Source organism: Myodes glareolus, chromosome 2, assembly GCF_982192425.1.
Source record: "Myodes glareolus chromosome 2, mMyoGla1.1, whole genome shotgun sequence".
In the NCBI taxonomy this organism is placed as follows: domain Eukaryota; kingdom Metazoa; phylum Chordata; class Mammalia; order Rodentia; family Cricetidae; genus Myodes; species Myodes glareolus.
Window position 1 is genome coordinate 6,516,330 of NC_142027.1, and position 15,895 is coordinate 6,532,224.

The window sequence follows — 15,895 nt, forward strand, 5'->3', positions numbered from 1 at the left end:
GCCTCGGCTTGATTGACTTCATGGTGAGGAAACCAAGAGCCCTGGGATCTGGGTAGTTTGAGGTCACAGGTTGGCATCTAGACTCTCTGCCCTCTGAAAACTGGCCCTTGGCGACAAGGGTGGACAATTCCTTCTCCCCATCCTCCAACTGAGTCCCAACCCTCTCCACCGGCATCTACGGTAAAAATCTAAAAGGCGGCTGCGGAGTTCTATTAAAATAGTTGTCTCTGTATAAATTAATTTATATCGTGCATATACAGTTCGCCCCTCCATCTGCTGAACAAAAAGAAAAAAGAAAAAAAAAAGGAACCAGAGAAGGCCTGGCCTATGGCTTCTCCCTGTGGGCCGCCCTGCGGAGCTGGACCAGCCCTGGCGGGTCACCTGCCGTTGGTGATGATGACCGAGGCACCCAGGTAGTGCGGCCGGGGCGCGCCGGGCACGGAGGCGGCGACGGGTCCCGGGTGTCGCGGCCGCAGCGGACCGACCACCTCGGGGGCTCCGGGGCCGCAGGCCAGGCCGGGCGCAGCGCCCCCCAGCGGCCCGCGGCGCGCCAGCACGCGGTGGTAGTTGAGCAGCACGAAGGGCAGCTGCGCCGGCGCCTGCGGCTCGGGAGCGGGGGGGCGCACAGCATTCGGGGGGCGCTCGGGCCAGCGCCAGCCGGGCTCCTTCCCGGGACACCTGGCGCGCCGCCTTGGCGGGACCCAGAGCCGGCTCCTCGCGGTAGTGGCCGCAGCTCGGGAAGCTCGGGGGCGCTGGGTCCTCGCCGAACCTGCGAGCGGCGGCGGCGGGCGCTGCGGGGGACAAGCGACAGGTTAGAGAATTGCACTCCGGGAGGAAGTCGCAGGCGCCCTCAATCATGCACAAGGCCTCGTGGGGTCCTCCTCGCCTATGCACGGAGCCACACATGCCCTCAACCGTGCAGAGCCACAGGTTTCTCCTCCGTCATATACAGAGTCACACTAGCCCCTCCCCGAACCCCCATCACGCACAGAATCCTCCTTCTCTGCCAGTGCCACCCCTTGTACACGCCAGGCTAGCGCAGTGCAATCGGGAGACGCTGTTGGAAACGTGCTGGGAGCTTTAAGAGAAACAGGTCGGATTCATTCTCAGTAATATGCTTAATGCAACAGGGCCAAACACTCCGGTGTGGTATCAATCTTCAAAGATGCTCCAAAGCCACACGGAGCTAGTGGACACCTTTCTGGGCGGCAGTAGAAGCTAAGCAGGGTCCTCTTCACAGTGCCCAGTCTGCCAGGTTTGCTGATTCCTCCAGGCGGGTAGGGTGGGGTGGGACGGGGTGTTAACGGCTCTGTGCCGTTTAGTGGGTCCATAATTAAAAGTTGTAACCATGTCCATTCAAGTAACTCCCCTGGGCTTTCCCATGAGGTCTTTGTTTTCTTTTAATACCAAAAGACTGGGAAGTTGGTCACAAATTGCATCAAATTAGCGCCTTTGGTCTCCCTCCCCCCTTCTAATCATCTAATCAAGTAGATGGCCCCAACCATTGTTGTATCATTAGCCAGTCCTGGATACAAAGATTATTCTTTAATAATAAGTCTGTCTCACATGGATGTTTACAAGGCCCTTTACTTTTTCTTTCCTTGACTGTGGGGGACCCTTGCACTGATGAGTATTGGGGATCCAATCATTCCAAGCGAGGGATCAGACTAGCCATGTCCTGTTAGGCACCTGGAGTGTGCTAAGTAGGCTCACTACGTAGACTGTGGTCCCATTTTACAGAGAGAAAGACGGAGGCTTGAAGAGTCCTTGTTAATTTTTCTGTGTTCATGGCTTGTGCCCCCAAGACCAGGAATTTCTACTTTTGTTTTCTGTAATTTGAAAACTGGTCTAGGAAGAGAACCCGTGTTTCCACCATTAATGCTGAGATACAATGCAAAGCGTCTCAGGGGCCGAGCTGGAGCGTTGACAAACATGGGAGCTGGCTCGGAAAATCATTTTGTCTCCCTGTGGGAGCATGAACACTGGGCACTCCCTTTCCCTTCGCTCTTCATATTGCTCTCTATCTGGTGTTCTTGGGACACGTGATCCGAAACCCAGTCATTTCTCACTCCTGTGAAACCATGATTGGCAATAGGAAGCAAGGTAATCCCTACTTAGACACAGAAAAAGCCAAAGTTTGCCCAAAGCATGAGAATTCTTTTTCCATCTGCCACCCACCGCTGCCGATGCTGCCCCCCTCCCGTCCCCCTCATGCAAATGGGACCCACCTTCATAGTTTGGCACAAGTCCATGCCGGGCAGCATTTACAGGAGGCTCAGAAAGGTTTTTAGCTGGCGATGGGCTGCTGGGCACTAGGGGGTTGGCATGGTGCCATTGGCATTCGCTGCTGGCTGGCAGCGTGCTCAGGAAAAAGCGTGCCACCTCACACGGGGATCCTTGGGGCTGCCCGAACTTGGCGGGCAAGGCTGGTTTCTTGCTGCTGAAGACGTGAGAGTCCAAAGGGAAGTGTCCATAATGGTAGGAGAAGGGGAGGCTGTAGGGTGGCCCGTATAAAAGGTCGCTGCCTTCTGAATGGAGCTGCTGTTCTGGGGGAGCCGGAGCATTTGTGGGGGGACTAGTTCTCCAGTTTCCCGCCTGGCTGCACTCCAGTTTGTCCATTTGGAACGAGCTGTATTGCTGGTGGCAAAGAAGACAGATGAGAGGCCGTCAGGGAGGCCGCGGGCAAGCTACCTTCTAGTCCCACAAGACCGGAGCTTGGGGGCCCAGCCCCATGATAGGGCTGGCCTGACCCCAGTGTTACTGTGAGGTCTCTGAGTGTGAAGATCCTATGCTCCAACATGGCCACACACCAGATGCCTGTGGATACTTGCCACTTCCCGGAGCTCATCAGTGACGATTTAAGAGGGCAGATGTTCATTCTCAAGCCAAATGAGGTAGCACACACCTATCCTAGCTATTGGGGAATGGAACAGAGGATCACCTGAGGCAGGAGTTAAAATCCAGCCAGGTCAACATAGTGAGACCACCCCACCTCCAAAACAGAACATAAAGGTTCTACAGCCCACGTGCTTTCCTGGTTAGCTGGGGGGGGGTTGTTTGTTTGTTTGTTTGTTTGTTTTGCTTTTTCTCATTCTTGACAATTTACCTAGGGGTTTTGCTATCTGAAAGTGTCACTACCATGTGGTCAAAACATCCCTCAGGACCTCTTCTTGCTCTGCAAGGACACCCCTGAACAGAGGTTCATAGTTCACGTCCAAGAGTCCTGGGTCCCCAGATAGCTGCCATATTACCCCGTGTGCTTGTTACCTGTGGGGGGTAAGGGTTCATTCTCAGCTTCGTCTTCATCTTCGTATGTTTGGGCTTAGCTGATTTCCTAGTTTCTTGTGAGGTAGACAAGGCGGTTCTCCAGGAGTCCTGAGACTTAGACGTGGATGCCTGGTCCAGAGACAGCTGGAGTTCCTTGTATTCAATATCCCTGGAAAGCAAGAGAGGGCAAGTCACGGAGAGCAGGTCCCCTAGGCAAGCTCATCCTCAAGGCCCAGTGCGTCTCTTCTCTGAGGCTGGACAGAAGGACACATTGTCCTGACCAAAGCCACCAGTAGCTCCCGTGTGCTGGCCCAGAGTGTGCTGAGCAAGGTTAGAATGGCAAGAATGGTAGAAAGTGATAAGTCTTTCTCCAAACCCATTCAGTCCAGATTCCTTTCCCAAGCTTTCCCAAGGACTCTGACTGTGGCAAGGGGTAGGTGAAGGGCAGCAACCCCAGTGACCCCGATGATCCTTATGGGTCTGTGTATCTGGGACCCAGCTGTTCTCTGTTGAGTGTTCCAGAAGCCTGGAGGGGTGAGCCTGTCAGGAGCCGGCTCCTAACATCACTCACTTTTGTATGGACTCCCGTTCAGCCTGCAGAACCAGCTTGGCAAAGGCACTCTCCCAGAGGGAGAGTCGCTGCACAATGCTGCCTGCTGTACCTGGCTGGCGTACTGAGGGGCAGGGGCATTCTGTCCTGCAGAGCTTTGCCAGCTCATCCTTCTAAACCAGGAAGTAACTTGGTGATCATCTGCGAAAGACCCTAGAGTCCGAATCCTCAGTGGTTAGGACAGAGGACCCGTCCTTGACTGAGGCTGGGATGTACAGAGAGAGACGGGGGCAGGGTGTCTGTCCCGGGAAGGTGTGCCTGTGACTTCTAGTGGCTCTATACTCATCTGCATCACTTGGTGGCCCATGCCTACAACCCCAGTACTTGGGAGGCTGGGCGGGAGGAGAATCATGAGATTGAGGCTAGCCTGGACTAATGACAAGACTCTATCTCAAAAAAATTTTTTTTCAATTAAAGTTGGGTCTTTCGGGGACCAAACACCCACCATCATTGGGAACAGAGTGTTTGGAAAGAGAGAAGTGGGGAGTGTCTGCTCCTAACGGCAGGGCAGAAGCACAATGCGCATGCCTGACACAGGACACGAACACTGTCCCCTCCTGGGCCCCTGTCTTGGGCTTTGTATCCTGAGAGGACTCTCTCATCATTGCCACCACTCCCCGCTATAATGGTTGGGACCGCCCAAGCGACTGGGTTGTTCCAGCAAGACAAAAAGGACACAAAGGCAAGAGGAGCGGGAGGTGACACCTTCGGAGTGGTGTGACGAGGGACAGAGGAAGAGAGCAAGGAGAGAAACAAATACGGCTGACTTACGTGAGGACATAATTGACACTCACGATGCAGTGGGGCCGGGAGGAGCGGCTGTTGTGAACCACGGTGGCGTAGCTCTGCACCCACACCCAGCCGCCCAGCTTGGACAGCAGCCGGTAGTATTTGGTGGTGACCTGGCCCTTCACAAGCACTGCAAGAACAAGGTGACGTGAATCCTGGGGGCTTCTGAAGGTCCTGTCCTATCCCCCGACTCAGAGCCTTCTAGGGCAAAGGACTTTGAAAACTTGATGGAGTGGGTGGACTTTCGCCACACAAACATGGCGTGCACACACACACACATACACACACACACACACACACACAAGCACACATACATGCATATACACACAAAAACACAGACACACACGCTCACACACATGCCTGCACAAAGGAATGTCACCTATAACTTTGCAGGGTCCCTAGGGCAGCCCCTCCCCTCTTGTTAAGAGCCCTGATTTAACAGTCACTGCTTTCATGGGAGAAACCCCCCCCCCCCCAGACATCACCAGTACCTGCAGAGTGGTAAAATCCGATTAGCTTTTTAGTACCCAAAATGCCCTAATTATGTTTTAATCCCTGAAACCTTTAGCGGGCAGAGAGACTACGCTGTTTAAACAGAACGCTAATTTCAGCACATTTAACCGAGTGTCAGATTGGTGCTGACATTTGCCATCTGTCCCGACGCGTGTGTTCCCCGGGAACCTGCTCCCTACTCCGGTGCCGGTTACGTTTTCTTCCCAATTACCCGTTTTCCGCGGGCTGTTAATTTCCTGTGTCGCTCATGTAAGAAAGCCCCCTGCTTAGTGACATAGCTCCTGAAAATTGGGCCCATGAGCCCACCTTCTATGCATGGGTGCAAAGGCTGGGCAGCTGAACAGTTCCCCCAAAGTCTCTGTGCGCCCATAAACCGTGACTCCCCCTTGCAGCCCTCGAGTGGGCAGATGGAGGAAAGTCCGGAAGGGAAGGAAAGTGCCAGAAGTTGTGTGTGGGCAGTGGAGGGGAGAAAGCTGAGCAAAGGCAAGGCGGCTACTTCATCCCAGCTCTAGAACATTCCTGCTTCTCACAGCAGGGCTGGCCCGGGGTCCTGACTTGGAAACCACCTGGACAGAGACAAGGGGAGAAAGTCAGAGGGGCTCAGGCTGTGATGGGGGGGGGGGGCTATCTGCTACTAACTACTAAAGGGCCACACAGCACAACACAGTGCGTATCTAACACAAACTCATTCCTCACGTAGCTCTACCTGCAGACACCCCGTCTACCCAGCACTCCCCAGGCTCTCTGCTGTTCAGGATGAATCTGTGTCAGCCGCTGGACAGCTACTTCAATGCATTTCGATGCATTGGGAAAATGCTGTCTTGATTGTCAAGATATTATCAGTCTTGCATATCAAAGGCAATACAATCTCTGAAATGTCTATGATTTGGTTCTTACAATATTTAGGATAAACTGGCTCTGTTTTAGCCAGGCAGGTATAGTGCCTCACCTGTAATTACAGATGTGGAAGATGAAGTTGGAGGATCGTCTTAGGTCTGAGGCTAGCCTGGACTACATAGTGAACTCCAAACTAACTACAGTGAGACCCAGTCTCAAACAAACAGACAAACACAGACAGACACGTGGATGTACACACACACAAGCACCCCTCAGGGATACAGAGAGACTTCACGGTTGTTAATAAAAACACCTTAGACTAAAAGCAGTGTGATCAAAGGACATATAGAGACTGCCTGTGGTAGTTTGAATGTAATTGACCCCCCAAAAGCTCATAGGGAGTGGCACTATTAGAAGGTGTGCCTTTGTTGTGGTAGGTGTGACTTTATTGGAGGAAGTGTGTCACTGGGGGCGGGGCTTTGAGGTCTTGGTTAGGCTCAAACCACGCCCAGTGTCTCAGTTCCTTTTCTGTTGCCTTTGGACCAAGATGTAACGATTCTCAACTCCAGCACCATGTCTGCCTGCACGCTGCCATGACGATACTGGACTGAACCTCTGAACTGTAAGTGAGCCCCCACTTACTAGAACAGTTGCCCAGGTCATGGTGTCTCTTCACAGCAACAGAAAACCCTAACTAAAACACCATCAAAGAATAAACATAAATGGACAAAATGAGCAAATGTTCAACTCGTGGATTCAAAGGTAGGGGCACCCAGCAAGGTCTCAGAAAGAAATGAATGCCACATGGTTCTGCTTATGCGAGACACCCAGGACAGGCAAGTCCACAGGGCCAGAACCCATGGGTGACTGTGGGCTGTAGAGGCCACAGAGCAGGCGCTTCTGGAGAGGGTGGCGGTGTTCTAGGGTGACATAAAGGTGACAGATACACTGTGGCTGTTCTAAAATCCACTGGAAACGGTTAAAAAGTCAGACTTTGTGTCATGTGACTTTTGGCGAGCTATGCCAGCTGATCTGTGGTGAAGGCCTGTCAAAGGGCCGATGGAGGATGACTCAGGGAACTTTCTAGAAAGCAGGCTCATGGAAGCCACACACTTCACTTCTAGGGATGGGGTCTGTGGGAATATGCATGATATAAACAGACCGATGTGCAAAAAGATCCCCTGTAATCTTGTTTCAAGTTCAAGAACTTCTGAGGGGGGGCTCCTGTGCTCGAGGGGCAAGGGTAAGAAAACTGTGGAGGATGATGCAGACGCTGAGAGACTGATATGTCACACTGCAGAAAATGCACACAATTGCAAGGACACAAGAGAAAATGAGAGACTCAGAACTGAGATAATATAATCCTATCTGTAAAAACGGACCTATGGACACATGCGCACTCAAACTCATTGTGCTCAGGGATGGAGAGATCACTCAGTGGTTAAGAGCACCAAGTGCTCTTCCAGAGGACCCGGGTTAAATTTTCAGCACCCACATGGCAGCTCACAACTGCCTGTAACTACAGTTCCAGGGGATCTGACACCCTCACACAGACATACATGCAGGCAAAACACCAATGCACATAAAATAAAATCAAATAAAAGCAAAACAACCCTCACTGTGCTCAACTAAGCAGCCTGTTGCAGAGTCTGTCTACACTGTGTGGAGATGCGTCACTGTGATTGGTTCATATGGAGCTGGACAGTCAATAGCTGGGCAGGACAGATAGGCAGGATTTCCAGAGAGACGGGGGAAGAGGAGGAGTGATCTAGTCATGTGAATTACACCAGAGAGATGCCAACCAGTCAGGGAGGGAGTCGGGCATACAGAATAAAAAAAAAGGGAAAAGTCACGTGGTAGAAGGTAGATTAATAGAAGCAGGTGAATTTAAGTTACAAGAGCTGGTGGGGACAAGACTAAGGTAAGGCAGAGCTTCACAATGAATAGTAAGTCTCCTTGTCATTATTTGTGAGCTGGTGGCCCAAAGAAAAATGCAGCTACATCAGCCCGTGCCTCAGTTTCCTCCTTTGTAGAATAACCACAGTCACTAACAGAGTTGCGAAGACTCTCCCATTCCTGCGAGGGAACAGTGGCAGGCGGATGGGACTCTGCACACATGAATTCTTATCTAACTGGTAAGCTGGTGGGAATTCATCCTTTTCTCAGTCCTAGCAAGTACTAACGAAGAAGAGGCTTAAGTTTTCTAACCAGAATGAAACATCAGTTGTTTTATTCTGTTTTTTTTTTTATTTTAACATGGGAAAACATTATGTATAAGAGGTTGGGAAGCAGAAATCTAATATACTTGAGGCCCCAATGCCTTTACAAATATCTACAGAGATGCATATCTCTTGATGTAATCTCAAAATGTAATCTTGCCACATGACAGTCGTCCGTCTGACCTTCCTGTGCAACAGCCTCCCTCTGACCCTGCTGGGTGACAGCCTCCCTCTGACCCTGCTGGGTGACAGCCTCCCACTGACCCTGCTGGGTGACAGCCTCCCTCTGACCCTGCTGGGTGACAGCCTCCCTCTGACCCTGCTGGGTGATAGCCTTCCCTCTGACCCTGCTGGGTGACAGCTTCCCGCTGACCCTGCTGGGTGACAGCCTCCCTCTGACCCTGCTGGGTGACAGCCTCCTTCCCTCTGACCCTGTGTGACAGCCTCCTTCCCTCTGACCCTGCTGGGTAACAACCAGCCCCGGTACCTGACAGCCATCCCACCTACTCTTCTCTGCCCAGGTTTAATTCCAGCTTCTCAGTAATTTTCTTGGCCAGGATGAGATCCACCCTTCAGAACATGGATGAGGCAGTAGAGTAGGTGCATTTATGGTACTTACTTTCCCCAACTCCATGACATCATGGCAGGTGACCTCCTTATAAAACGGGGCTTCCCTACCATGTTACGAAAAGGCCTGTGAGTACAGCTGAAGTACAATCACAGTGGCGTCAAAGACTGTCCCTGCTACAGGCTGAATTGTGTCATCAAAACTGTAAGGTGAAACTCTCATCCCTGCACCACACAACACACTGTCTGGAGACAGTGACCTTACAGAGGTCAACACAGTGGCAGAAGGTTACCCTGGCCCATCATACCCAGCGTGTTTATAAGAACACGCACAGAGAGCTGACCACACGAGAGCTCGGGGCAGAGGCCATCCATGCCAGGAGGAGAGGCCTCAGGAGTAGCCAGTGCTGACCCCTTGAGTTCAGACTTCAGCCTCACACTGTGGAGAAATGAATGCCTCTTTTACAGCTACCTGGGCTGTGGTGGTTTGCTGTGGCAGCCCTGCGAAGCTCATCCAGTCCCCACAAGGATCTAACACCATGAAACAGACACGTCCTCGAGAAACAAGAAGCCAGGTCGCCTTTGTAGAGTTCTGGGGAGCCAAGTGGCATCTAGACACTTCTATGAGAGGAGAGAAGGCACTTGGGTATCAGCCAGGATCGGGGTGGGGAACTTGGCACCTTTCGTTTTCCGTGGAGCAGGAGCCTGGCTGTGGGAATGGCTGGGGAGGATGGTCAGTGAAGCAGGGACTTCAGATAGAGAAGGTGACAGGGCCCCAAGGAAAGGTGACGTCACTCCTGCATACAAGCGACCCTCAGATGACCAGAACCCAGCTGACAAGGAGAGGAGGAGCCCGAGGAGGGACTGAGAAGTTGGCTTTGGTGCTGGCTGAGCCACTTCCAGCTGCGGGCACCTGCTCTCCCACTGGAGACCTTGCTTAAGCAAAGCCCACTCTGACCAGATACGGAATGAGTCAGGGGTTCATGTCACTCACAAGCAGTTCTCAGCCAAGAACGGCGGGAGCTGCTCTATAGAAATGCTCCCCACTCTTTCCCCTTTCACCCCATTAGCTCTGAGGTGGGGGTCTCACACTGGCTCCCAGAGCACCCCAGGACAAGAGCCCTGACAGCAGCAAGTGGGGTTCCCTATACTTTCCTTTTTGAGACAAGGTCTCATGTCTCCCAAGCTGGTCTCAAACTCTATACAGATAAGGATGCCTCCTCGCCAGGCCTGGTGGAGCATGTCTTTAATCCCAGCATTCAGGAGGCAGAGGCAGCAGATCTCTGTGAGCTGGAAGCCAGCCTGGTCTACAGAGCATGTTCCTGAACAGCCAGAACTACACAGTAAGACCCTGTCTCACAATCACTAGACAGACAGACAGACAGACAGACAGACATCTAGATAAATAGATAGATGATAGATAGATAGATAGATAGATAGATAGATAGATAGATAGATAGATAGAGGATGCCTCGTACTTCTGATTCTACTGGAATGGAACCTAGGGTCTGAGTTTGGGTTCCCTGCAGACAACTCCCTGTCAGAGTTCCCTCAGATCCTGGCAAAATCTTAAGATAGCAAATTTCCCATGAGACCTCTGGCTTTCACACCCATGTACACACATGTGCATGTATACTTTCACATACATACATACATACACACACACACACAAACATCACACACACACACACACACACACACACACACACACACACACACTGTCCCAACTCCTCATCTCTGTGTGCTAAAGGGTGAGGAACCCACCTGGTTGTGGCAGGTCTCCCTATGGACTTGAAGAGAGAAAACAACCGAGAGGTGTTCACCAACCCTGGTCACACGGCATAGCCAAGAGGACAGTGGCCACTGGATCTGCCAGCCACCTCCAAGGATGCCAGCAAATGTCTGCTAACATCTCTTAGCTGATCCAGAACAAAACAAGCACCTAGGACATAAACCCAGGCCACACATAGAAGCCTCCATTTTGCCCGATCATCTGTATCCCACTAAATACCCTGGGATTTGCTATAGGCCTGTTGGAGCTAGATTGTAGGAGGATAAAATATTTCATTCCACACAAATTATTCTCTAGATTCTTGAAGAAAAGTGCCACATCTTCCTTCCTTTTTTCCTTCCTTCCTTCCTTCCTTCCTTTCCTTTCCTTTCCTTTCCTTTCCTTTCCTTTCCTTTCCTTTCCTTTCCTTTCCTTTCCTTTCCTTTTTCTTTCTTTTTGATTTTTCGAGACAAAGTTTCTCTGAAGCAGTCCTAGCTGTCCTGGAACTTTTTGTAGACCAGGCTGACCTTGAACTGACAGAGATTCACCTGCCTCTGCCTCCCAAATGCTGGGATTAAAAGTGTGTGCCACCATTGCCTGGTGACACACCTGCTCCAAACCCTGAGGTCCACAGACTGCCTCCACGGGCAAATCAAATCCTGCTGGCTCACTTGAGAGGCCAATTCCCCTTTCGGTAGAACATCCCAGTGGGGTGAGACCAGGCAGCGGAACTCTGCGGAGGTTTGGCGGTCAGCTCTACCTAGCTGACCACAGACAGCTAGGATGACCCTCTCTGAACTTCATTATCTTTAAAGGAAGAATGAAGATGATGGGCATAAGATTCCCTCCCGGGTCGCAAGTCTATTTAATGTCTTAATCCAGCACCAGGCCGTACATAGCAAGGGCTCCGCACTGTTCTGTACTAATACTGCTGGTATTCATAACCAGAGTACAGAGTCCATCGTTAGCTGGGCCCCCAAGCTCACAATCTGGAACCCATGCGACTGGGGTCTGGCATTGTCACTGAGATCACGCCTGTGGGTAGTAGGGAACAGGCAGCAGGGCCATCGTCAGCAAGGGGCAAAGGAAGTCACACTCTGCTTCACGATTGATTCCTATGCCTGCCCCAAACAATACGCATGTCCCCTCCCGGTCCTTGGTGCCTCCACCCTGGCCAGCTGCCCCTGGCCCAGTGGCTCGATACTCACAGAGGTGGTGTGCATAGCGGAGGTGGAAGGTGTCACAGCCGTGAACGTGATGGTACAGCGTCTTTTCAATCAGGTCTTGTGGCTCATAGCCCGTAAGCTCTGTCACCCTGTGGAAGGATGGAGGTCCCATGGGTCAAGTCGCTCTTAGGTCCCTTCCTTTAAATCAGTGTTTGCTTTGCCAACTAATCAAGAATGAAGAGGCCCAGCAGTGGGGATGTTGATTTTGGAATTAACTTTTTTTACAGGAAGAAAGTCTTTGAACTCTAGCTCAGAGTAGGATGTAGAACAGTGAGCAAGAATGTTCTGGAACCATGGGCTACAGGCATGTTTGGGATGACTTAGCAAGTGGACCTCTCTTGAGTCTTGCCTGTCTGTGGACACCCAGGGAAAGCTTTGATACAAACATTGAAATATGCTGTGTGCTGGGGAGGAGCCGCTCTGGGGTCCTGCTGGGACAGTCTTTCATGAACCTGTTCCATTCTATATGAGGGAGAATGCATGCAAGCCCCAGTGATCTCCACATCTCTGCCATCCAGTTCTGGGATTATAGACTGCACTGCCATGCATGGCTTTGTACATGCCTCCCGGGGGATCTGGACCCGGGCTGTCAGGGACAGTTACATGCTTACACAGCACACACTTTGACCACGGGACCATCTCCCTGGCTCCTTTGTTTAATTCTAATAAAATATACGGTACTATAATGTTGACTTACATGATTTAGTGACATTCACAACAACGTTCACACTATACCGCAATCATCTCCCCTCCTTCCCATCACCCCAAACAGAAGAACAATGTTCACACTGTACCACGATCATCTCCCCACCTCCCCATCACCCCAAACAGAAGAACAACGTTCACACTGTATGTCAAGTTGGCAGCATAGACCCCAGCCCCTTGCATCTATCTCAGCCCCCAGGCCTGGTCTGGACTCCAAATCCCAGCAGACCAGGTTCTGACCCCTCCCTGGGAGGTGGGGTCAGGACCACTCCCCAGGGTATTTAAATAAGTTCCCAAAAGAGGAACGTGTGGTCCCTTTTCCTTCCTCCTGGCCACCCGAGAGTGCAGATCTCCCATTAAACCTGGATATTTCTTAATTTGGCTTGTTTTGATTTGGCTTAATTGGGAATTTTATGTCGGCAGGGAGCTCGTGTTAAGAAATATTCCTAACACTGTACCTTGATCATCTCCCCACCTTCCCATCACCCCAAACAGAAGAAGCTCCTCACCTCCAAAACAATGCCTTTCAGTCTCTCTTCCCCTAAATACCACCAGTCCCTTTGTTCCAGCCCTTGTCCTCTGTTCAACTTCCTGCCTCCCTGATCTTGTGTGTCCTAAATCAGAATGATACCATGTGTGACCCTCTGGCTTCTGCCTTCCTTCATACAGGATGACATGTTTAAGGTCCACTGTCCTTTGCAGAAAGGGTTCAGAGCATGGTTTTCTATGACTGAAAACTGTTCTATTTCATGTAGACACCATGTTTTGTGTTTTATTGGTTCCCTTGTCTGTCGATGGGTTCTGAGTTTATTTCCACTGCTTGACTCTGTGTTGGCTGTTTAAATGACTATTCTACGTTGTTAATTGGGTGCTTGGTCTCCAGAGCTTACAGCTGAATGGTTCTTACTGATGGGAATTACAGATTAGCTCTTTAAACCTGGTATCCCTGAAGGATTTCCCACAGACCCGCAGAAAACGGTGCAGTGACTGAGAATGTCCCAGCTAGAAGGCAAGGTGCTCGCTCTCCTCAGCAGTGGAAGTCTTTCCCAGTGTGCCTGTGACATGATCCCTCAACTCTCATCAAGTCCCAGACATATTAATTTACCCCTTCAGCACTTTGAAGAGAAATGGCTGTCAGCAGCTGAGCCCTCATCAGTACCGCATTGGGCTGACCTTTCCGTGGGTGAAACTGTGTGTGGTGGTGGTGGTGCGGCTTCATAGACTTGGCCTAACCAAGCTGGGAACAGTGGCCTTAAAAGAGGTAAGTGGCCCTGAGCACATTGGTGACAGATATTTAAGAACAGATGAAAGGGCAGAGTAAAGGATTCCAAAAGCAGCGCGGCAGCAGCGAGAGTCAGTTCTGGAGATGGTGGAGGGGTAGGAGGTTAATGAAGAAGGCTGGCATGGAGGGCCCTGCTTGCCGGCTATGAAATGCCAGCCACAGACAGAACCAGGAAGCATGACCATCCCCTTCCATGCTTTAATCTGCTCAGACTCTGGATCATGCATCTCTCGGAGCCTCGGATTTCCTTGGAACGGCTCTCCATTTGGCTCGTGTGTTCCCATGGTGTTCCTCTAAGGTGGGGAGGGAAGGGGCTCCAGGTGAGTGTATGGGGGATGTCACTGGCCCCTGCTCTGTTCATTCCACACTCTAGGGACTCATCCATGGGCCCAACAGGGTTTGACTGGGCCGGAGGAAGGTGAAGACAGCTGGCTGACCCCAGAAGAAACCCAGATGTCTCTGTGGCATGGATTGAAAGACTTATCCAGCCCCTGGACCATTGCTGTATTAACAGCAAGGACCTGAACATGCTCAAGAATCAGAAACATGTACACCACGTTCTCACCAAACTATTCACCAACCTTAAAAATTAAAGGGCAGGGGAAGGGCTTGGCAGAATGCCTTCCTGGGTTTGTTTAAACCTCGGGTGTCTGTAGACTTGTCAGAGAGATATGCCAGACTCCAAACACTGCTGGCTTCACCCAGCCTTAAAAAGCACCAGCTACAGTTTCAAAATGAAACCACAACCCGGAGGAGCCAAACATCAGGTTAAACCGAGTTCAGTTGTGTCTGGGATTATGCTGAGTGGGCGGCCAGCAGCTGCTCCCCGAGGACCACCACCCCTTGCTCCTGTGACTTGGGGAACTCAGACCAACCCTCCCTGCTGTAGCTCCCGGGGTTTGGATGCTGAAGAACCTCCAACCTGACCACTGCTGTTCCCCAGAGCAGGTTCTAGCCGAGAGGCCTTCCAAGATCATGTTGCTGCAACAAGACAGAAATACGAGCGGCTGTGAGGGGTCCCGATCCCCTGAAGTGTCTCCGACATGACGCCACCCTTCACTGAAAAGACCCTCCACATTTCAAGTATCCTGAGCTGAATAACCAAACACAAAAGGCTTCAGGTCACTCCTCTGGGGACACAATCTCTTCTTTCCTCTTTGAGAGAATTCAAATGGGTCTCTTGGGTTTTCTTGAATTGTCTGAGAAACACAGGGAAGCTGTGCTGACTAGTTCTAGTCAACTTGACACCAGCGAGAGCCATCCGGAGCAGACAGCCTCTGTGGAAACACGCCGCCATTAGACCCAGCTGTAAGGCACTGTTTCACTTACTGATCAGTCGGAGGGGGCTCAGGGTGGGTGGTGCCATCCCTGAACTGGCTGAGCCAGTCATGGGGAGCAAGCCAGTAAGCAGCACCAAGGCTTCTGCATCCACTCCTGCCTCCAGCTTCCTGCCCTATTGGAGTTCCTGCCCTGACTTCCTTCAGTGGTGAAGTGGAAGTATAAGCCAGGTGAACCCTTTCCTCCCCGACTTGCTTATTGGTCATAGTAATTATCATTGCAATGGTAACTCAAAGGAAGACAGAGGCAAAGAGAGGAAGAAACCAGTTGTTTGCTCTGCATTTCTTCAGCCAGGACCTTGGACAACCCATGTCTGGTCTACCTTCCTTTTGGAAGAGCTCCTGTCGTGGTTCCTACCAGGCTCTGAGGAAGCTCATGCCCCCCAAGCTGCAGTCCCTGCTTCTGCAGGAAACAGGCCCAGAAGGTGCTGTGGCATTCACTCTTTGCTTGGAATTTCGGGGTGAATACCGTCTGTAGTACCATCTCCCTCACCTCTCAACCCTTTGAAGAGCTTCGAGGAACATGAAGACAGATCCTGACTAACTTCATGTCTCCTGTCCTGATGTGGGACTCCCCACTGTATGCTGTGAATATGTTTCATTACCATTAGTTAAAATAGAATATGCTTTGGGTCTATGGCAGGACAGAATAAAGCCAAGTGGGAAAACCGCACAGAGATATAGAGAGAAAGTAGGCAGAGTCAAGGGGACACCATGTAGCTGCCGAAAAAGACAGACGCTGGAGAACCTTATCAGTAAACCACAAGCCTCA

General features: G+C 51.3%; 1 protein-coding gene across 1 annotated transcript in view; it reads right to left on the reverse strand.

The window, feature by feature from the left end:
• Positions 1-240: 240 nt before the first annotated feature.
• Positions 241-15,895, reverse strand: part of Sim2 (SIM bHLH transcription factor 2) — a 42,595-nt gene continuing 26,940 nt past the window's right edge. The window contains 6 exon segments of the mRNA XM_087898965.1: positions 241-620; positions 622-791; positions 2,229-2,637; positions 3,268-3,436; positions 4,649-4,796; positions 11,782-11,888. Of these exon segments, the coding sequence (XP_087755091.1) occupies positions 378-620; positions 622-791; positions 2,229-2,637; positions 3,268-3,436; positions 4,649-4,796; positions 11,782-11,888 (1,246 nt within the window). The 3' untranslated portion in view covers positions 241-377.